General features: G+C 41.1%; 1 protein-coding gene across 9 annotated transcripts in view; it reads left to right on the top strand.

Moving 5' to 3' along the window:
- Positions 1 to 7275: 7275 nt before the first annotated feature.
- Positions 7276 to 24046, top strand: part of mbnl2 (muscleblind-like splicing regulator 2) — a 56167-nt gene continuing 39396 nt past the window's right edge. For 3 of the 9 annotated variants that reach the window (XM_063466293.1, XM_063466300.1, XM_063466298.1), the window contains exons 1-2: positions 10617 to 10956; positions 17411 to 18323. In XM_063466293.1, the coding sequence (XP_063322363.1) occupies positions 18150 to 18323 (174 nt within the window). In that variant the 5' untranslated portion in view covers positions 10617 to 10956; positions 17411 to 18149. Of the gene's footprint in view, positions 7510 to 10616; positions 10957 to 11227; positions 11379 to 17410; positions 18324 to 24046 lie in introns of those variants that run through there. The other 6 variants (XM_063466297.1, XM_063466301.1, XM_063466295.1 and 3 more) reach the window with 5 other exon arrangements.

Below are 24046 nucleotides of genomic sequence, written 5' to 3'. Positions count from 1 at the left end.
TCAGAGTCCAAACTAAATTTAGTTCTTCCACGAAATAAGCACCCAGCAACCCTGCTTTATGTAGGAATATAACCAGAATAAAACCAGCTGGCAACTCAACCGAGTTGAGCTCATCAGTGCAGACTCACATGTTTAAAATTTAACCTGTGTTTGCTAATCTGTGTGAGAGTGATTGCAGTCAGTACAAGTCAAACCAGGATTGTTTGAAGACAAGTTGCTGTACTATTGTCTTATGATCAAAAGTGGTCGGCCAAAGGTTAAGGGTGTTGCCGCTCAGCCTTTAAGTACCCAGTTGGTTGCTGTAATTACTTGCAATCAGTTGCTGACGGCTAAACAGTTCAATGCAATTTTTTTCTTATGTCAAGGAGGTTGAACTCTGGAGCAGCAGCATCATGAAGCCGAGTGATAGTTGTAAGTTGTTTACAGTATAAATGAAGAACACATGAACACGCTATAATTCGGAAAATCGTAATACTTAAACTGATAAAAATTGTAGTGCAAAAATAGAAAATTCCTATTACACAGTCCAAGCGATAGAACCAGCATAAGCCATGTAGGGATATCTACTGTTTGTTACACGATCTTGGAGGTCAGCATTTCTTTGGGAGTGAGGCAATGGAGGTGGCCCTGTAACCTCCTGCAGCAGCTTTGCAGCAGACGCATCAATATTTCACCTTGATGGGTCGCCTTGAGATAGGTTATTATTGTCTCTTACACTGAGGGGAACACATATACACAAACATTTTTTCCTGCTGTCACATCAACCGATCTTGACACAGACACTGGAAGACGGAATAACAGGTCATCCCCACGCACCCATTCATCTTTCATTCACAAAAATTCCTACATCATTACAGCTTATCAGAGAGCAAAATACTTAATTACTACCTCCACAATTTGCCTTGGTGTTTATGAGTGCTTGCGTAAGGGAGAAACACAGTGTGAACATAATTAGCTGACTTCTGTCTGTGATCTTTAATTTATTCTTAAATACACTGTAAAAAATACTGGGATTTAAGAGAATCTTTTTTTACAGAATTTCCCTGTTATTTTTAAATACATGAAATGTCAATAAATTTACAAAAAACAGACTGCGAATTAACATTTATAGTGTAAAATAACATTTTAAGAAAACTTTAACCAAGAATAAACATAACATTTAATCTTTTTTAAAAAAAAAAAAGAGCAATTTTGTGAAGCCTAAAAAATGTGAAGATCTACTGTAATACTGTAAATACATGCCTAAAAAGTTGACGCAATGAGTGAAAAGAAGTACATTTTCTGTACTTTTAATTGTTTGTTAATTGTTTTTAATTGTTAATTAATTGTTTGGGGTTTTTTGTTAATTGATTTTTTTTAATTATATTATATAAATCTACAAAGTATTGTAATTAAAAACAGCTACAATTACTGCAATTTCACAGACTGTAATTTTAGAGTAGTTATGTATCTTTTAAATTTATTTACTGAAATTAGAAAAATTACAGAAAAATAATAGTATTCAGAAATATAAGAAGTTGGAACAATAAATGTTAAACACATATGACAGTTGTGGTTAACAGTATTATCAATGACATTTTCTGGACCTTTTTTTAAATCAGTTAAAATTTATAGTGCTAAAGCTTTTTTAACAATAAAGATCTACTAAACATGCACATTACACATAAACCCCCATTACACTGATATAATTAAAAATTAACAGTAAATTGTGGGTTGTAATTATAAACACTTAGTAGTTTTACAACCGTATTTTTACGTTTTTTTACATTTTATGTGAAAAATTAGTTGGTTTTTTTCAACAGTGTTTTTCAGAGGAGCCTTAGTCCTTTGGGCTAAGTGACTGCCAAATCAGGATGACAGGGCCAGCTTGGCTGTGATGAAGGGCGGTTAAGCCATTAAGGAGTCTGGGCCTCGCTGGTGGCCTTGTGTGAACCTTGAGCTCATGAATAATATAAATTCCTTTACTGTATTTGGAAGCACTTTGGACTCTAGTGGGGGGAAGCTGATGATACCAGATTGATTTTCGGCTCAGCAATTTCAGGGAATGAGTCAATTCAATTTTAGTGTTGAACAATGGCTCGTAGAAAACAGCCGATTTATTGCAATCACTCCTGATGGTGAACAACAGTCACGGTCTCGTTTTGTTGCCACACTCCACGCACTGCAACCTTGATGAGACAATAGCTGGGTTGTCATGGTAATATGCCATTTCTCCTGACATTTCCAAGATTTTCATCTCTCACAATTACTCTGCCAGTATGTTTTCTTTTCTGAAAGGCCACCCTTCGTTATTGGATTTACTCTCTCGTGAGATGAGATCCTACAACTGTAAAACACCTCAAATATAAGGCAGCTATGGTGGAAAGTTACTGCAAATTGTGATGCTTTTGGGTTCAATAATGATGAAGCCGTTGGATACAACCTTAAATTTCTCCCATTATTCGTCTGATTTTGTGGCTGTGAGGTGTCTCTTTAAAAAATTCAAAAATTCATTCAATGTATTCAAACAGATCACTAATCGTCTGTCTTAAATATGAGCCACTCTTTCAATCAACAGTCCTTTGCACTGCAGATTTGTGACAATAGGAAAGCGCGGGTGTGTTAATGATGGCTGAACTTAATTTAAGACAGGTCTGTGAAAATATGACACTGCTTAGTGGCACACTTAGTGAAACCAAGATATCGGCTGTGCTTTCCCCACTATGCTAAGATAAAATGAATAGCAGAAAAACACCAACAACAATGGTCTGTATATAAAAGATGGAAGTAGCCACCATGACATCCCCCATTTGTTTTTGGACTTTCTGTTTGGAAGCATCAGTTTTAGCATTTAAAGTTTAGGGTTTGTTTTGGGAAGAATGGTGCCTTCTGTGCTGCATTAACGCTTCCAAACCCTCTCTGTCTATTTCTTGAGCCACCCTTTATTTCTTTATACTTTACTTCCAAGGAGCCAGGCTTTATCGAGCAACAGTCCTGCAGCATTCTGACTGCTTTCACAGTTTTTCTCTATAAACTGCCTGCATTTTCACTCATCAGTCCAGTCCTTGTACCTGACCATTTTCATAGTTTTTTTTTTTTGATTGCAGACACAGTGTTGTGTCTGCAATCTGCAGACACAACACTGTTTCAGATTTTAAATTGTATGTTTTGGCACGTTGTTAGTGGCAGCCTGTCAAAAGAACGCAATTTATCCCATTTCTACAGAATTGATTCTACAAACAATTGCAAAGATAACAGTTTGTCAGCCCTTTAGTTGATCATCTACTGCTGATCAACTGAAGCCTCATCAGAAATGGTCTCAGTCCAAGGATGCCTGTGAAGAAGACATTCTTAAGGAAGGGAAACAGGAGAAAAGGCTGAGGCATTAAAAATTACACAAGAACTGGATTAAAAAAATGAGTGGAGGAGGCCAGGATGCATAACAGTGAGCGTCTACAGCCATGTGTAAAACTTGGTGGAGTCTCTGTCACCGTTTGGGGCACTGCTAAACCTTGGACTTCCTGTTTGGAAGCATCACTGGAAGCAAATATTGGCTTTCAAGTTCAACAAAACCTCAACAAACAATGCATTTGTTAGCTTTCCTCCCTATTTTTAGCTGTATTTTACTGTACTAGCTGCATTTCAGCCAGTGTAGCTGAGGATCTTGTCAAAATTCAAGGAATTATGAAATCAGAAAAGTATGGTAAGATCCACCAAGTATTTTGATCCACCATGGGAAAGCATCTGGTCAGCAACTGCTTCATTTTTCAGTATGACTATGAGTCCATACACAGTGCCAATGCAGTAAAAGCATACCTGGATAGAAAAACACACAATCGATGGATTAACCTCCCCAGAGCCTGGACATCAACATTATTGAAGCAGTGTGGGATCGTCTTGACAGCAAACAGTAGAAAAAGCAGAAACATCCAAAGAAGAGCTTTGAATGTCCTTTAAGAAGCCTGGAGAACTATTCCTGAAGACTACTTAATAAAAAATGACAAGAAAGCTGCCTCAGAGAGTTCAAACTAGGATGAAGAATAAAGGTGGTCATACCAAATATTGACTTTCAAGTTCAACAAAACCTCAACAAACAATGCATTTGTTAGCTTTCACTGTTTACTGGAAATACATTTCATAATCTGACGTAAACAGTTAATTGTTAAATATCTGGTGCATAATAAACTGATGAGTCAAACATTTCACTTCCTCGTGAATTTCATAAAATCTGATTCATTATGGATTATGCAGCATCTGCCTTTATGCTGAAAGGGATCCTGGAGGAATGGATGAAGCAATATGAACAAACAGCTGCAGCAGATGATTTATGATGATGCATAAGTGGTCATTTCTCAGTGAACAAATGAGCCTGCCTCGAAATGGTTCCCTCTCAGCATTTTGAATAGTCTTGCCTGGTGTGCTGTGCACTACTTTTGGGATCAGGGTTTTTTATTTTGTTGTTGTTGTTGTTTTTTTTTAATGACAGCGGGACCATCTTCAATCCATCATTACTTAAGCCTCTTTGATCAGTAAAATCCTCGTCATGGCGGGAGTAAAATGTCTAGGTGATCTCTCAACAATCAATCAAATTGACTGCACCTCAGTGGAGAGTGCACGCGGACGCTCACCATGCACACATGCGCACACGCACGCGCCCTCTCTCCGGAGTATTGTATCAGCTTTAAGCTCTTTCCATTAAACCTGTGCTGCATTAGGCATTTGGGTTAAAAGCTTTCATAATCAGGTGCGTTCTCATTTAAAAAGATCAATACTGTCCTTGACGTGGAGCTTTGCCCACCACGTGTAGGTGTATGTGTGCCTCAGAGTTAAGAGCTTTGGCGGTGATGTGCATGTATGTTGCATGTATTCTCCCCGTATGAGTGTCTGTTTACTGATTTCTGTCTGCGGGGGCAAACTGTTTTCTACAGCGTTCTCTTTATTCTCTGTGTGAGAGAAACTATCAGTGGCGTCCTGTAGATACTGCGGTTGTTTTTCTGCCTGACGCCTCCTCAGTTGATCCCAAGGTCCACTCTACAGACTGCTACTGCAACAAATGTAGAGTCAAAACCCATTAATGAGCCCAGCACACACACACACACACACACACACACACACACACACGCACACACACACACACACACACACACACACACACACACACACAGGCATCTGCTTTGGGTCATTTTTGTTTAGTTTTTTTGTTTTTATTTTGCTCGCGTGCGTGTGTGTGCATACGTGTATATTTCAAATACATTATGTTCTTGAATGCATACATATGAGCGCATTCAGCTCTTTATTTGTGACTCATAGGAAAATAATTTATTTTGAATTCTGATGAATCTGTGTCTCCAGCGACAAGGAGCCACCTGTTTCCCGAGCAGATTCTTCTTCTTTTTTCTTTTTTTTCACAAATTATACCCAAAATGCTGTTCACACTCATACAAGTGTGCAGACTTTAAATGACTCTGTCTTGGATAACGCAGGAGGAGAAAATGACTGAAGCGCATCAATGCTACGCCTCCATCATTTTCAACCTCCAACTTCATTTCAAACATGTCAAATAAAGAAAGCGTCTTGTTAAACTGATATTTTTGCTGCCTGTTCTGTATTTACTCGTGCGTTTTTATGAGTGCGAGCCCCAGTGAGTGTGTTTGAAGTGTGTGGGCGTTCAGGGACTTTTAGAAAAGTATGCCGGCAGCAGGATTTTTTAAATTCTTTTTACAAATGCCTCCTCTGCATTGGGATCGATATGTTAGGTCTTCAGGGGGGTGATGGGGTTGAGCTTGACCTATGTGAGCGGTTTTTCATAATCATTAGATTCTCGCCATTGTGGTGCTGTGATTTGATGTAGTTTACTTTTCTGCTTGTTATAACATGCTACATGAGCATGCAAGATCATGGTGATTATTTTTTTTTCTTGATAAAATGCTGACAAGAACAGGAGCAGGGAGAAGAGAAATCTCCTGGTGTTGTTTGAGACCTTTACTGCTGCCCTTCTGAGATCATGTTTTGTAAATATGAAGATGCCAGCAGTGTGATGGGTATTAAATGTCACATGCTGAACTGTGTTGTGACCAATATCTGACACGAGGTAATCCAATCCAAAAGTATGTGCAGTTACCAGTCTGACCCTGGTCAGATTATTATAACAAATATTAACTTGATCCCATAATTATACACACTCAACACTCAACTGATTGAGTTTCTGACTATTACAGTTGTCATCAAACCACAGCCCACCAACAAAATCTTCATCTAATCACGCTGCTGCCTCCTGACAAACTGTGATGCCTTTATCCAAAGTAGCATTCCACTGAAGCAGGCCTCGGCCCTGACATGGCAGTCTGCGATCTGGCTATGTTCATTGTTCATGTGCTCAATAGGCAGCACATGGCGTGGGCAGCAGTCAGTGGGGCTAAATTTGTGCCTCTCTGCTCATTCCGGGGATATTTGTGACTTGCTCCTTGTTGACTCGTTGCGCTCCTTGCTGACAACGGGTCCCTGTGTGTCACAAAGTGCTAAATCCAGCCAGCTGTATGCAATTACTCTGCAAAATGCGCAGGCTCTGCTGCACATGAAGCAGTGACGATGGGCTGATTTATGATCATTTTAGCAGGATAATTTCTCTCAGCTGATCTGAAATATCAACAACATTAGCCTATAATAAATTCATACACCACCATGCAGCATATATATCTATAATCCAAATATTACTTGAGGAAAGGTTAATGTTTCTGAAATCACTCTTGCACAAATACCCCCTAAAATACGACTAATAAAAATGATATTTATCTGAGAAATGATTGGTTATTGGAGTCAAAAATTGTTAGAACTTATCTGGATTAACCAGAGCATCTTGAAGGATAAAGTGTAATATGCTTTATCAAATGCCTTCAATGTTTTTATCCTGTCGATTGGAGGCTACTTTGACAGACAGACAGGCACTGGTTCATAAATCAGTGGCCACATTTTTTACCCGAGGGAGATTCACTGTTGTTTCCTAGGTAACAGCCACCCCCACCCCTTCCCTTGCTCACTCTGGACTGTACCATATTTACTGTTGGGTGAGGGGGCTATCTTCTCTATCGAATAGAAGTAGAATTCAATGGTAAAACGGACTACATGTAACATTTCACTCTAACCGAAACGTGTTTTTCTTTCAGTAGCATCTAAAGTGGCTCAAACATTTGATAATAAATGCTCTATTAACGTTTACACCATAGTAGTAACCCCCTCTGAGGGAAGCACACTCAACATTTCCTCGAACTGTCAAAATCGCTTGTTGCTTCCTGCCCTAGCCTTAAAAGTAGTTAGCGAGCTAGCGTGTAGCGACTGATAGCTTACTTTCACTGACATCTGTTTTGAAAGCGAAAAAGTTTGCTGCGGAACGCAAATAGAGGCAAGTGTTAGTCGAAGAACGTTTCTGCCGTCCTGTGCCGAACCGTGAGTCCCATACCAACCGAAACAGCGCTCTCGAGAAACCGTTGGTAGCGGCTGAAGTGCAGCTGGATGTGACAGGTTCGTCATCAGGTAAGCATCAGGTAGTTAGCTTAGCAGGTAGTGTTAGCACACCTCGACTCTGATGCTACTTCACACGGTGTGGCGTTATGGTAAATGTAGTGACTTCTTGGAACAGCAGAGGTGGCTAATGTTACTCCACCATCATAAAAATAATTCACGGAAGGCTGTTTTGTAGGGCTAGCCGCCAATCTGTGCCCAAGTAGCTAATAAAAACAGCTGAAAGCTCGTAAGTAAAATATAATATAACATAACTCAAATCCACAGATGCTGCACCTTCGTGCTCCTTGTGTATCCGAAAAGTGTTCAGTCCAGTGCTTTATGTTGCATTATGAAGTGGGAAATGACCTAACGAAGCCTACTGGGAATAGATTTAATAACAACTCATTTATTATTAATTCTGCAGGTGAGTTTGTTGAGCTGTCATTAACGGTGCGTTTTTTTCAGTATTCAATGAACTTCTGCATTTTGAGATAAATTAGCTGCTACTTGGATTAATGGATTGTTCGATTTAAAGGAAAAGTAAAGGACCTCTGATGAGGCATGAGTGGAGACAAACTTTTAGCCATTGCAGCTTTTCAAATTAGAGCCTTTACACATTTAAGGTTAATACCTTCTGATCAGGCTAGCTGTTAGGTTATTTACAATGATTAATCCCTGTGAACATGCAAAGCAGCAGCACAGAAGAGCATTGCACCAGTGTCTTTATTTTCATATGGAAACCAGACCTTGGTTTGCCATTTGGATGGAATATGTCGTGGTTATTAAAGCTCAAGTAAGACATGACATTCAACAGCACAGTGTAATTGGTGGAAAATGAGCTTTGTGTAATAAGGAATGTAACATTTGCTCAATAATGTTGAAAAGGATAAAACAAATGTTAGATTAGTTTCCAGAAAGTATGAGTTCAGTGAGAATGAAATATACTTGAATGGCTTTGTTGGTGTGTATTTTATTTTTAAAAAAGCCCTGGTTGACCCTTGCATCCATTAAGCTCTTCTATATTTTAATGCAGACTCTGCATTTGACAGACTTATCGGAATGGGCTTCAAATGGAAGGAAGCACAACTCTTTCCTGCTTGATATTTGATTACAGCTAATAATAGAAAAGGACAGCTGCCTTTTCATTGATCTGTCTTCACTGCCCTATTTCTGAGCCCTTTTTTTTTTCTCTCTCTCTCTGTCACATGTAACTAACAGAAAAAACACAGACAGTGTTCTGTGCTGAGGGAGAGTATTTCAAACACAGTCTTAACCCATCACTGTTTTCATTTTCTGCTATTAGCCATTGTTTCAGATTATTCTCCTTTTATATTTGAATATGAAGCTGCTTTGGGCCGCAGAATCCTAAATCTGGTTGTGTGTGAGTGAGCCAAGCCGTTTGGGGTCAAACAGGACAGGGATAATAAGAGGGGAGGGGATACCATGCGGGAAGGAAGTAGCTCGGCTTGTTTGGCTGCCAGGCTTTTGTTTGTTTTCCTGTCGGACAAATCTATTTAGGAGGTAGGCTATCTGAGGTCTGCCAGTGGAAATTAGCAGTGAGCATGGCTTGTTATGCAGTTATTGACAGTTATTCAGTGAGGGTTATTGAGAAGTTGGCTGCAGGCAAATTAGAGATTGATAAGCTTCATTCATCAGGGGAAGTTGCTTTTTGCTTTTTACATTCAATATTCAGGTCATAACTAATGTTCACCGTCTAGAATCATTAAAATGATCGCTTGGTATTGTGTACACGGTAGTAGTGAGACTACTTTCACTGATGGTGTAAGGTGGCACTTTTTCTTTCAACAAAGGATGACATAGCCCCGCCTCCCAGCCCGTGCCTCATGCAGCGGCAGAGCGCTTGTCTGTGTCATTTACCTACAGGTGCCCTGTTCCCTAAGATGACGTCAGTGTTCGGCATCATTTGCTGAAGTAGACACTTTTTCATGCCGAATGGGATTAATCACCCCGAGCCTCTATCTTCTCACAACATTTTGACAAATGTTTCGCTTGTGGAGCATCAACTGTCAAAGCCTAATCACACAGCTGATAGGTTTGTTTCTTGTGGAACTGTAAAGCATTTTTATCCTCATTGATGTCAACGAAACACCCAGGCTGCCGCGTCATCCACAACCTTTGTATGTGAGGGAGAGAGAGAGGGAGAGAGAGAGGGAGAGAGAGAGGGAGAGACGGATGGACGGCAAGCAAAAGAGAGAGAGAGAGAGAGACAGACAGTACAGCTGTTCTATTGAATCTGGATCGAAAAGTCATGAAGCTGGATCTCTGACTCATCAGTTCTGTGACGCTCCAGTTTCACGGCTCATATGATGCCAGCCAGCATGTCATCAGCTGGGTGGAGGGGACCTTCCAATACCAGCCGCCGTCATGTTATTTTTCCCCTTTCCCTTTTCTCGAAGCTAATTCTGATGCAATAACAATAACAGAAATGTTCACTACTGTGTAATTTTCCAGTCCAGCGAACTCAGGAATTGGATTGAAATAGAGCTTGAAAGATAGCTTATAGAAATGTAGAAAAACATGCAGGTAGGGATAAAGAGACAAGGTGGGGCGGGGGATAGAATTAGGTGATTAAGAGCAGAGGAGGAGAGAGTTGTCTGACTGTCTGGTTGATGTCGCAAATGAGTTCAGAGGACAGATGCTGATGGGAGGTAGAGGAGAGAGGGGGAGAGGGAAGAAATGTAGTGATCCTGTTACCTGGGGTGATGATGGCGATGGACGTGATATTCAGCATGGATCTGCAGCTACACTTTAATTACTGCTGTTTTGTATTTCAAATACATCAAACATGTATATTTATCTATATTCTATTAAATGCAGTTCAGTTAATGATGATTTGATTTTGAATATTATCGCCAGAATAGACAAGAAATAAATATTGTGATAGTTGGTTAAGCAGGGTGTGAAATTGGGGAAATACCTTTTCAGATCAGCATTCAGGGGTTGTTATACTGTAAAGCAGTTTTCACCCCATCACTTAGTCTGTGCTCTTCCAATGGAGAGACACAAATTTGCAGTAGCTGCTGTTTCATTGGCTGAACATGGTAAGGGGCAGGTCTTTGCCACAGGCTGGTGGGCAGGAAGGGGCTGGCTTTAGGGGTGTTGGAGGGGTTGGCTGGAAGTGTTTCAGCCAGATAGTTGGAGTAGACACTCTTTGCTTCCTGCCTGCCTGCTTGCCCGCCTGCCTGCCTGCCTGCCTCGCTCGCTTGCTCGGCAGCTTGGGAAAGAGAGAGAGAGAGATACTGATAGAAAATCCCTGTCTAGGCATGGACCTCCGGCAGAAGCAGTCAAGAGCTCGCGAGGAATGACAGCAGAACACATGGTCATTAACTCCTGTCGCTGAGGCTGAGGGGAGAGCTGCGCTGTAGCTCCGCGTCACAGAAGCACCGGGAGCGTCCTGCGTTTGGGACAGCAGACAGACAGACAGACACAGAGCTACGGGACCCCCGGTGAAAGGAGGTGGGAAAGAGCTGACAGATTGGCTGGCTTTTTTCCTTTTTCTTTTCAGGAGTTTTGCTGCAGTGCGCTGCATACCAGTCTGGGTGGGGAGGGACCAGAGGGAATGTCTTATCTGTGTGAGAGAAAAGAGTGTAATGCTTAAAAACAAGGAAAAGGGAAGAAAATGCAGACAGAGTGGGATAAATGCGTAGGAGCACTGGGAGCTTGCAGCCACGCAGCAACTGTCCTCATTGCAGTTTCCAGCCCCGTTAATGGACTTTCTCTTTTTCAGCTCCTGCGGGAGAGGCATTATCACAGCGGTTGACTTGCCCCTTCCTCAGTCAAATGTCAAGAGGTCCTTTTTTGCCACATGGGCTACATATTTTTCACTGCCTCGAGAAAAACTTTCCTGTTGTGTGGCATCCTGTCGCTGTTCACTTTGTGTAAGTTTTTCCTCGTGACTCTTGCGCAAATTTCCCAAGGCAAAGGTTGTTTGTTAAGAGCACGGGCCGGTGTTGTGGACACAAATAGCCGATGGCTCAAATGAGCTGGAAGTTTGCAGTTCTAATAAGGCACAGATCATAATTAACCTCTGAGTGAGATGGGGCACGGTTGACGTGTCTTCAGCTTACCGCTGTCTGTCTACATTTAGCCTTGCAATAGACGCTCGGCCGGTGGCAGCCAAGCAGTGGACATTACTGCCTGCATGGAAAAGGCTAGAGTGGTGTCATGCGTCTGGCTGTAGATCAAGGGGAAGTGGGTGTTTTCTAAAATGGAACATCAGTCCAGCCCTTCCTGATGAGAAAATAATGGGGTCTTAATCTCAGACATGTCCTTACTGCAAGACTTTGTCAGCTAGAAATCCCCGTTCTCTGACACTAATGTAAATTCTACCTCGAGCTAATATTAAAAGGATTTAGTGCTTGGTAGATTTTACAGACATCCTCTGCATAACAGAGCATTTCCAACTGATCTGTGATACAAGGGCGAGTTTGCTGAATCATTGAGCTCTTATGTTTTCACGTGCTCAAGTAAGATTTTAACTTGGCTCCATTTGCAGTAGGTGCACTTTGTGTTGGTTTCACTAAATGGAGTAGGACTGGACGTCCTGTTAATCATCATATTTATCTCAACAGCAGTGTTCATCTCCGGCTGCCAGCTGCACTATAATTAGTTGACTTGCCTGAGTCCCTGTAGCTAACTAGGTAGAGGACAGGTTCACTTCAACACGAAAACAAATCCATTTACTGAGTGCAGGGGTCAAGATCGATCAAATCTCCTGAAACTTTCTCCTGTCTGTTTTCAATTAAGTGGTTATAAAAACAGAAAATACATCCAGTTATGAAAGGGATCACGGATAACAAGTGGCCAATCCCATACCATGAGCAGGGCTATTCGGGTCATTCTGGTTTAGCTAAGGCTATTATGATATGGGACACACCTATCTGCTGACTCTGTGAAATGCTTCTTGTGTTGCCTCCGAACAGTAGCTTAGTCCGGGTATAGCCTCTGCTGAGCCCATCCTTATTGCTAATGGCATTTGATGATATTGAACTGAAGGATCCATAGCTTATGCCAAAGACAATTTCATAAGCATCAGAGCCTCCAGGGTATTAAATATGAATTAGGCTACAGGGTCTAGCCCTGCTCTTGATCCCCACTGGAAGATGCAAAGGAAGATTTTGCAAAAAGGAACGTGACGGTGATGTCATACTTGACGTCTCGGTTTGGTTTTTTAGGAATAGAGAACATTTTGATAAAGCCTTAACTAAAAGCCTCACTCGTTTTCCATTACTCACTGGAAACTGAACATTTTCCTATTTCCCCTCTACAATGAGGCCCTCTCTACACAGCCTTGAAAAACATTGACCACTTGTTCCTCTTGGCCATGCAAATGGCCATACAATTGCAGTTTGCCAGCACAAAATGGTAATAAATGGAAATTCAGCCACTCAGGCTCCCTGCTCATGGGCTCATCTGTCACAGCCATTTGTATTTTGACTTTATTTTGGTAGCAACACCTGGCTGATGCCATGGAAAACGTTTCCACAAAGCTTATGACCAGTAGAAACCAGGTAGCTTATCATCTCCCCTAAACAAATACATGCGGTTAAAGATAAATTGCCCAGCACAGCCAGTGTGCACAGATACCAGAATAATGGGTTACATACGTGGTAATCAGAGGCCAAGCCCATGACTTTCACTCGAGACACCCCAGTCCCTCTAACTCTCGTTCAATTAAGCAGACTGACCAAGATAATGCCTCAGCCAGCTGGCCTTGGTAAGCATCAGTAATCCATAAAGTCTAGTACTGTGGTGCTTTTCTTTACATCTCTATTCTGCTTTATCAGGTCACCCTGTCTGACCACTGTTTGTACAGGACAAAGAGGAGACAAAGTCTTCTTTCAACATCGCAAAAAAAAAATTACGGAGCAAAAAATTACAGAACAAAAAATTCCTAACATATACACTAATGTGCATGTGTACGAGTTTATTAGTTTGAGTGTCATTTTAAATACTGCCTTTCTGAAACAGGACAGTGGACTTTAGCCACCAAGCATCAGCTATAAAAATAATGGCTAATCGAATTCATTACAGTAACATTGAAATAGAATATATTTCTGTGTTGTTGGAGCCACGTTATTATACTAGTCCTTCACAGAGAAGCTTCATTTCTGCAGAACAAAAGCCGCGGTGCAATTTTCTGCCCCAGAAAGGCCACAGATCTGCAGAAGCAATGCCTGGTTCAGCCATGAGGGTCTGCAGAAAGGCTCATTTCTAATGCAAATTTTACCTTGAAATGGTATTAAAAGGATTTAGTGTTTAGTAGTGATCCTATGCAGGAAAGCAGTAGTCAGAACATGCTGTGTGGCTCTTCCTACCTTCTGACCATCTGCCCTTCCGTCCTTTCATATCATTGGCATTGTCCTCAAAGACTGACTACTGAGCTCAGTGTAAACTAAGTCATGCTGCATGTTGATGTAATGCATGAGCAGTAGCTAAGCAGTTTTAAATATGTCAGAGTCACATTGTTAAGGATCGTCAAAGTAGCCTAAATTTACACTGTGTGCACCGCCTCTGACTTCGGCTACAGTTTTCAATAGTAGTTACTCCAAAGCAATTTATTTCTGCTGTGCTTGAGTTTCTCGTGCTCTTAGGATCGGGTGTAATTATATGACACAGATAAGAGGTTCACCCCCCATGATAACAGTTTACTTCCTAGCAGGGGCTTTGGTATGTTTTAAGGATATAAGAGTGTTCTCAGTTGCCACCGCTAAAGAGTGTCTAGCTAGCATTTATGGCTACATCACTTTACAGTTAGATATCCCATCTCTTAAAAGGTTACATTAACGAAGCACATGTAGCGTCTGTTTAAAAATACTACTAGGGCTACTTTTATTGATTATTTCCTTTATTAAGTTATATATTATTAATTTTTATTTGTCTACTAAACATTTGGCATATAAATGAATGACTAAACCTCTGTAAGTGCAACTCAGCAATTTGCTGCCATCTTAGCAACCCCTCCAGATAGTAGGCAGTTATTTTGCTGTTTCTGTCTAGAGCCTGACCAATATAGGATTTTTAAGCGCAATACTAATATTTGGTGATGTAAAAATCCAATCTAAATGGTCGATGTGTTTTTTTCTTTCAGAAACACGAAACATAAACTGTTTTTCCCTAACATTTGTTATGTGTAGGTAATTATGTGTCCTGCCATCAGGGATGTAGCAGACTGCCCTCTTGTGGACAGATTATGCAAATCAATAATTTGAAACATGGTTGAAGGGTGTTTCTGCTATCTCTTCTTTACTTTTCAAATTTTCATTTATAGTCCGTTATAAATGCAGATACCGTTATAATACTGTTAAATAGCTGATACTGACAGATATATTGGCCCCACTGACTCAAATTCGCCCCCCAAAGGGAGGGAATATGTAATCAGTTCAGTGTCCATAGTTTTCAAGATATCATGTTCTAATTTTGTGTAATGGTATATACCAATAACAGCTTGAGCTGATTTAATTTAGTTTGAAAATCGGGTCAAGGTCAAGGTCACATTGTTGAGGGGGAGTTCTCTGAGTGCTCTTGTTATGAGCTTAATCTTGATGGAAGACCCGATTAAATTTCTATTTGTAGATGAGCCAAGTACTCTTACCTAAATTTTTACCAATATAGCACGTCGATATATCTGCCACAACATAGTTAAAACTATCGTGAACAGTTTAATCTGTGCATATGTCAATGCAACAACACATTATCTTTGTGATTTGGCTGTTCATTGGCTCTTTAGAAGCAGGGTGGAACCTGCATGTCTTTGTCATTACCAAATGCTTTTTAGCCAGGATGTTGAGCATCCTGTCACCATATATCATCAAGATATTTACTTTACTTTTTCTATTCTGTTTTTTTGTTTTGTTTTTTTGACAGCAGTAATACTACATAAACATACAGTTCTATACAATATCAGAACAGATTTTTCTTTGTGTTTCTTTATGTTCTGTTTTTCCTTCATTTTAGTCTTATTACCACCCACATAAGTCTCCTTTTGATCTCTAGTCCTCACCATTCGTTTTGAATATCTTTCTTGGCAAACATTGTTTGAATGTTGCCTGTTGAGACACCTCGGAGTGTTCAGGTGACCCTGACCAAGCATTATCCACTCTGTCAGGCTGTTTCTTTTCATCCAAACTTTGATTGCTGTAAACCTCTGTTTTAAATAGAAAAATAGAAAAATGACTGGTGGCTGTGTTCCCCTACTATTTCAGCACAACTTGCTGCACCTTTCAAAGTAAGTCATTTCTCAGAGAAATGGCACTATCATCCCTTTACACTCTGACAAAGTAGGTTAGCTTGATCACACATTTCTTATGGCTCCTAAAAATAAGAAGGGATTAATTGTTAAAGGTCAGATCTGACATGATTCTTACCTGACTGTCTCTTTTGCAGCGATTGGCTCTTTCCCTGGGGTGATGATGTGAAATTAAATCCAGCCTTGGAGAGTGGAGCCTGGGCGTCAGTACGATCAGGCGAGGAAGCTTCTGATCTCATTTCACATGATCAGCTCTGAAGTGGGACAATTAGATTAGCTAGACAAAGGTTGGTGGGTAATTTCGAGGGAAGCATAAAAAAAAATCTGCCCTTCTATATGTCTGAAATAAACAACAAAAAATCAATTATCTTATAGAAAAATGGGCTTCTCCATTTGGACTTTTAGATTTAATTTTTATTTTGGATGTCAAACTGAAGAATTTAGAAGATTCCAGGAAGAAAGGATAAGCGCATCTTACTTCAGACCTCTGTCTTGTGGACAAGAGATTAAAAAAAATACTGTGCTGAATCTGCCAGTAGCATACACCTGTATGACAGCTGCTTCCCTGTCAGGGACACTTTTTAAGGATTTCTCGTTCAGTAAACCTTGCGAACACGGGTGTACAATTCCCGACAAACCTTCATTAACAAGTGGAGCCTTTCATATGCCATGTGAGATTGGTCAAGATGTTTTCCAGTGGGGTAATCTGTTAACCAGAACTCTATATTTTTACAGTCCTTCTCTTTCTCCTCCCTCAGTCTGTGTCCTCAGCCCCTTTCCCGCCTGCATTTAGCAGAAAAATATTTCCAGATGTGCCAGGGAAAGAGCTCCTTGCGCAGTAGCTCTGTAATGGATTTCATACGCTCAAACTAAAGGTCACTTCCTCATATTGTTGCTCTACCAATTGTCCCTCCTCAGTCCCTAGACAACAACCAAACACAGGGACCAGCGTCTTTGCAGGACGAGACAGGCAGCACACACGCACAGACGCACGTCTCCCCCCAATGAATGTAAATTGACAGGCTGCCGTCAATGAGCCGGTACCTAATTTGGATGGTGGGAGACCAGTGAATATTGCCGGACACTGGGCAGCGTCATAATCGTGTCTGGCACTGGCATATGCATCTGTCTCGGTCCCTCTCCGGCTGCTGGACGACTGCCCGGAATAGTGCTGCTCTGCGCGGTTTTCTATTGGCTGAACTCGTCCCTCCGTGCATGGCTCTACAGGGCGGGTTGGACCCCGGGGCTTTTTTCTATCTCTGCTCTGACTCTGCGTTCTTGTCCAGTGTCTCATAGCACAGAGGCTTTTGCCATTCACCACTTTGTATGCAATATGTTGGAAAGCCACTGGGCTTGTAGTCACTCCGTACAAAGGCGGACAGCAGCGACTGTGGGACTTAGACTCAAATGGCTTCTGAATAACCTTTTAACTGCCTTTTTTTGTGGTTTATCAGGCCTGTCCCTTTGGAGCTAGCACTCCTCTGGGGCAGTACACACACAAATTCAGATTGACACGCATAAAACAAACACCGTTAACGCCTGCTGAAGCCTGTTAGATAAATTGTTTCCCGTCATATTTAGTGAGCCATTTTCTCACTGTGAAAATAGCCTCACTCTGTTTGTCTCGTCTCTACTTTTCTCTCTTTCACTTCTCCCTTTTAGATCACTGACAGAAAGTGCCTTGTGAGACAGCATCCCTACTTGAAGATCGCTGAGTGTTTCCGAAGAGCTCCAGATTTTTTTTTTTCCCCTCTGCGATCGTGACGGCACACAGCTCGGCTGTGAGGATCGCTGACCCTTGATTTGTCTTTACCTGTGATCTGTGTGAAGGAAAAGTAAAGAGCTGCTGGAGCTGCTGCATACCTGGCCAACGTGCCAAAGCTCAGAGAGAGGGTAACAATAAAAAGCCACAAACTTTGTATTATCCTGAACTGTGCCATTGTACCTCAAAATAACCCTGATATCCACCCCTTGCAAAGATATCATCACTCACGCAGAGGACATTTTGGGGACACGGGTACATCGACTAAAGCTTTTCTCTGGGCATGCCCCCTCTGCCTTTCCAGACGTTCGCGCCTGAGACTTACTGATTGATAAACAACTAGCTGTTTGACTGAGAAACTCCACAATAGCGCAATAGTGCAGTCCCATGCTCAGGTCACAGAGACTTTGCCAGTCCATTACCTCCACGTTCCTGTCTGCAAGGACAAGCCTGATCCACTGACCTGAAGCAGATCATTTATAGCTACACGTTCCGACGCTTCTTAGTTCTTTTGTTTTTGGGGGATTTTTTTGTTTTTGTTTGTTTGTTTTTAACTGGAGTGCTCCTCTTCAGAGGATAACCTCCACATTACACCTAGTGGCTCTGCTGCAACCCGGCTCTACAGCCAGCGCTGTTGACATGGCTCTAAACATTGCCTCCATACGGGACACAAAATGGCTGACCCTGGAAGTGTGCCGGCAGTTTCAGCGCGGGACTTGTTCACGCAGTGATGAAGAATGCAAATTTGCCCACCCACCCAAAAGCTGCCAGGTGGAGAATGGGAGAGTGATCGCCTGCTTTGACTCGTTAAAGGTAAGGACTGCAGTTTTCTGTTCATGACGTCTAGAATTTGAGCTGCTTGATTTGTTGTCTCTCAATCCCAGGCATACAGAAGTGATTATTGTTAGTTTATATCTGCCGTGTGATGTAAAACACATTTGTGTACTCGGATTACATCTCTGCAGAAGCAGTATAATACCTGACACAAAATGTTACAGCTTTGTGCTCTCAAATGGTCAGCGTGTTGTAGGTTGTACGCTCAGCGCGTCATGTCATATCCCTGTGCTGTGCTGCTGTTAGCCGACCAGTCTGACCTGTGAAGTGAAAAGGCCACAGAGGTTTTGTCATGTGTGTGCAATTCGTTTCTTTTTTTTTCATGGGAAGTTCTTCTAATATTACCGTGCCTTGTCCATCATGAGTACTTGTGGGTGAGCATCTGATCGCCTTGAGTCACTCCAGGGCTTCTATTCCTGGATGCATGTCAGCTGTCACATGTAACCAACAAACACCAGTCAGTGCTTGTTTTGTCATATTGGTTCACACAGATCCAAGAAGAGGCATTACATCTTCAAAATGCGGATAATCTGCTTTTGTCAGCCTGAATACATGGATTGAATATGTGTGGCATTACATTGTACCACGTTTTGTTCAGGGAAAATCCACTAGAAGCTTCAAAGCCACGTTGAAGTGTTTATCCCTTTAATAAGGCTTGTATTTTATTTGTTTGCTCCCTCCCCCTTATCAAAAGTTAAATTGTTGTAATTTGTACGTTTGAAGCACATTTTATTGCACAGTTTCATAGTGGTAAAACATCACTTAAATTAGCTCAACACCAGACACTTTAAAGCCAACCCAGTCGTAACAAGGTCGATTCACACATGCCCCCCTCATGCTGCAAATACGATCCGAGAGCACCCTTATTATTTTCAGGCTGTGCAGGGAAAAAAAGAACTGAAAAACAGATGTGACAATGATAAATAGCCAAAGAAACTAGAGCAGAACACTAGAACTGTAAGGAGTTTGTCTTTGTTTTAGGTATAAACTGTAGCTGCATTTCACATTTAGAACAGCGCAATGTGTGGTGAGTGCATTTCACATTTTTTAAGGCTTTATATGAGGCCCATGCCAAAAGCGGTTCTACTAGATTGGTACATTGCTCTGAATGTATAAAATGTGAGATAATGGACATTTTTGAATCTTGATCGCAACCTTCATGAAACACATTGCAAAATGTGTAAAAAGTCAGTTTCATTCCAAAGTTGCTCGTGGTCTTTATTTATTTGACACTGTAAAGAAACAAGCTGCTTTTATGTTGCTACAAGCTCCTTCCTTGGCTAAGTTATTGCTAACAGTCAGCCACTGAGTGACATTCTTTACCAGCTGCCAGATCTTCTGAGCTCTTATGCCGTGATTGTTTAATGAGCAAACAGCTGACTCTAATCAGAACTGATTTGTTGTTGCACCAAGTAAGGTTAAGCCTAATATGGAATCTCTGCAATCGCTATGATTTCCTTAATAACTCCAAGTTGGCATTCTTGGCTGAAGGGGAACTAAAATGACCTGAGTAGTCAACCTCATACTAGTGTTACAAACTATGTTTAGTTTAGACTGTGCTCGGTGACATTTTCTGTGTAAACACTGGCTTTGAAGCAGTCATCTGGCAATTCATTCTTCAGCTGTGGCTTAATCTGTAGAATAAAAGAAAAGTCTATGCGTACAATGTGCACTCAGGATTTCTGGATATCAAAGCCTCAAGTTATGCTGTAAACCCTGTTCTCAGTTATCATTATTGACATACTTTAAAAATGCCTTTATGTTATCACTTCTGTTATAATACACAGTCTTGATGGTAGTTTCTACCTAGAAAATTTTCAGGTATGGACTACAAGCATCCTCGATTGATTCCCATTTGTTTCCTTAAGGGATTTCTGACCACAGCGACCAGACTTCTTCTTCTTTCTTTCTTTTTTTTTTTTTTTTGCGGTCTGACCAAAGGCCATCTACAAGTAAGCCTTTTTTTCCTTAACAGCAAAACCTCCTGACAGTTACTGGGACAGTTTCTGAAGCTCCTACCTAAATATATGGGGAGATATCCATTACTTTTACATCAGTAGTGAATGGGTCCTAAGGATTGCATGCATAAAATCACGTAAACAAAAACTTGAAAAGTTTGGTAAATTTGCCCCAGATAAGGTGAAATGTTTTCTTTTTTCTGCATGGTATACTTTATTACACAAGCGTACAACTTCATTGTGGCTTCATTACTGGCTCATCTCTACCTCATGCCATGCAAATTTGTGTTTTGTATACGTTAGACCAGAAAAAAGATAAGCACGCCTACCTACAGCTTCACAACCATAGACAGGTAGTATAACAAATAGATAAGTCTGCTCCCACACCGTTGATGTTGTTGTATTTGTTGCCAGCTATTACACTATCCTGCTCCATATAAGTGCTGGTTTACTGCTTGGGGGGTTTCTTAATTTTTTTTTAAAAAAAATTTAAAATCTAAGGGTCATGACGCAGGATAAGAGTTTTTTGCTGGTATCTCTCCCCTACATGGGCTTTTTTCCCTTCCATAATTGGCTTGCATTATACTGCAGTATTCTAGCAAAACAGTAGCATTTCTTACATTTACCACTTGTCTGGCAGCCTGTTAATCTACGATCTTCTGCTGTCATTGAAGACTGCCTCCTTAACCCAGCTTAACTCCTAATGCAACTAAAAAGCTAAATGTATAGACAAAGACACAAAATTTCACCCCTTCTAACCCTAATTTCCCCATCCAGCCCACTGACAGAAGGACAATACAGTATTCTCTGTACTTTTTAACTCCAACTCACCCCCCCACTCTCGCAAAGACTTTCCTCGTGACAAGAGAATGAATGCTTTATTATGCATTAGGAAGTGTGTTTCAGTCCATTGCAGGCTGATTTTCACCCCCATTATGCCCGTATCATCTTCCTGGGTCTTCTCATCCGATAGGGTTATCATGCCAGGGTTGGGTGCTGCCAGGCATGACTTGGCCAACGATCAGAACGGTCTTTCTCATAAACACGTAAATGGTAGTGCTTGAGAAAGGAGCAGAGAAGGAGGTGTAGCACTGCTGCTGCGCTTGTCAAGCAGCAGTAGGCAAACATTCCAAGGAATGGTCGTTGTTTTCAGTTTCTAAAAACACTTCTGTGACCACAGCGGCTCTGCACCATCATAGTTTTATCTTAAACTTTTCAGCTCTCTGCCAAAATAAAAGCATTTGCTTTTTATCTTATTTTGGATGAATGCTTATGCCCTAATTTTCTTACTGATATTTTACTTTGGGCTGCACAGCATTTTTTTTTTAATCTAATGACTTGTGGCATGGTGATATGTAAATTGCAGGTATCTCCGACTTGTTTCAGTCATTTTTTTTTCATAATGCAGCTTCTAAAAGGTGCAATTCAATTAAAACATGATGCAGCAGGACTGCTTAAAGAAGGTGGAAAGACTCCTGTTATACCTCGCAGAATTGGTGGACAAAAAAAAAAGGCGTTGTAGTTCTGCAAAGTAGTTCAAATTGCATTTGAAAGCATAATTTACTTATTGCTGTTGTGTGGGGATCCGTCTTTACCCAAGAGACCCGAAGAACAGCATGGCTTTTTAGATTTCCGATAATAAGAAACTCCAGCAAGCAGTGAAGCCACCAGATCATGGGTTTTACGGCAAATGCACATCTAAGTTAGAGGGGGACTTTCGTAGTGTGGCCAAACAGTCGCTCGTGCGTGTTTCTTTTATCTGAAATATCTGGTTTTGCATTTTCTGTTAGAGAGTTTTGCATGGGTTAAATAATGATGAGGGATCACTCCTTTCTCATTTACTTCCTGCTTTCTCAATCATAACGCTTGCAGCACCCTCACACGATGCTGCTCTCAGCATTTCTATGGTGTAATTTCTAGGGGATTATTTTTGTCCCCTGCTTTACTCTGTGGGTTTTAGAAGTAGCCCTTCTATGCTACATTTGTCATCTCTCAAAATAGGAGAAGCTTCTTCATCCCTGTCCAGCTAAAGCTGAACTAACATTTAGTCGGTGTGCATGAGAGGGGTTATAAACTATCATTCGTTTCAATTGAGACCTGACAGGAATGTTTGGGAGTGGTGACCTCGCAGTGGGAACTTTTCAGATATGTCAACTGTTTTTTCAACCACATATCAGATTTCCAACATGGCTATGGAGCCCATTATAGCCCAGCTCTGCTCCCATAACTGTCCAAATAGTTTTAGTGTGTTTGTTCTCTTGCTTTGCGATAGTCACAATTTCGTTGTACATGTAGAATGAGAATAAAAGGCTATTTTATATGTTAGTGGTGTTAACAATCTTGTCTATGTTTTATCTTCTGAATTAGGAAAATGACATTCAAATGAAACAAGTTCAGACAGGTTTGGTGGCTGCCAGACAGAACATGACATTTAAATGTCATATATGAATACAAATTGTTGTATGTCAGCAGCAAATTACCTCCATACAGCTAGCTTATTTTAAACTAAATAAATACGGAGATATAGTTCTATCAGTAAGTCAAAACAAGAACGTTAAGTCTGTGCTGTCATCTGAACCTTGATTTGTCTTAATCTGTTTACATAATTTCTTCTGTTGCAACTTTGGCATCATTCGAGCTAAACATGATAGAAAACCGAGAGAGGCAGCTCTGTGTCTCCAGTAGTTTCAGAGATGTGTTGTGGTTGAAGCCATTTCCTTTAAGCTCTTTGATAATTGTTGCACCGTGACCATGGAAACCATCATAGAGTGGTGGTGGTGGTAGAGATGAGTGGAAGAGAGGGCTTGGGTAGTAAATGAGTGAGAATACCTACCTTAATGGAGTAAATGCAGTCATGCCGGTCATGTGATGATGTCACATTGACTGTGCAACCATTAGACATCAGCCTTTCGTCAGTGGTTAAGTTTGACTATATTTGACATGCCTGGATGGGGGTTTTTTTTTCGTTCTAAGTTAAAGCATAAGACACATATGTATAATAATCAGCTATGTTTCCAATGCTGCAGAAAATTAACAGCCATTTTAGAGTTTCACTGGTGCCTTTGCAGACCTTGAAGCCTTTACAAAACAGACTGAATGCCTGACAGCATGGTCTGTTTAGATTTCCTCCCCCACACTTTTTTGCACCAGTAACATTTTACCAGGTGACCACCACGCCTGAATGAGCTTCCGTAGTCTGAGAGTTGGGGCTGGGGGCGGGGGGGTAGCCTGCTGCATCTGAACGCGATCATGTTTCGTCAAGTTGCAGTCGTCAAAAAGAAAGCAGTGAAGCAGGACAAACAATAGGAGCTACTACTTTCAGGTGTGCAGTGTTTTCTCATTTGTATCACAAGCTCGCCACAGTCCCCATGGGGATGAAGCGCCCTGGTTTCCCTCACTTAGTAAGAACATCTTAATCCGGACTGTGCTTTAAAAGAGCATGCTCCACTGTAAGTGTGTTATCGGAGGGCGTGGGACGGCTGAAACCAGTAAATAAAGAAGCGAGGGAACATGGGAAGAAGGGAAGGTGTTCATATTTGAACAGTTAAGAGAATAAAAATACAAGAGTAAAACTGTGAAGGTGGGACTATAATGTTGCTTCCTGTCTGTAAACGACAGATCTCACCAGGTAGGGAAGTAGAGCAAAAACATTTAAGCCACTTATCAAAAACTCTTATTAGGATTCAAGAGAAGTGTGCCTACTACCTTGATTTAATTTCTTACTCCAGATAAACCTGTCAAGAC

The sequence above is a fragment of the Pelmatolapia mariae genome, linkage group LG23 (assembly GCF_036321145.2).
Source record: "Pelmatolapia mariae isolate MD_Pm_ZW linkage group LG23, Pm_UMD_F_2, whole genome shotgun sequence".
Taxonomy (NCBI): domain Eukaryota; kingdom Metazoa; phylum Chordata; class Actinopteri; order Cichliformes; family Cichlidae; genus Pelmatolapia; species Pelmatolapia mariae.
The sequence above is the reverse complement of the archived record's forward strand: the minus strand, read 5'-3'. Positions and strand labels throughout refer to the sequence as shown.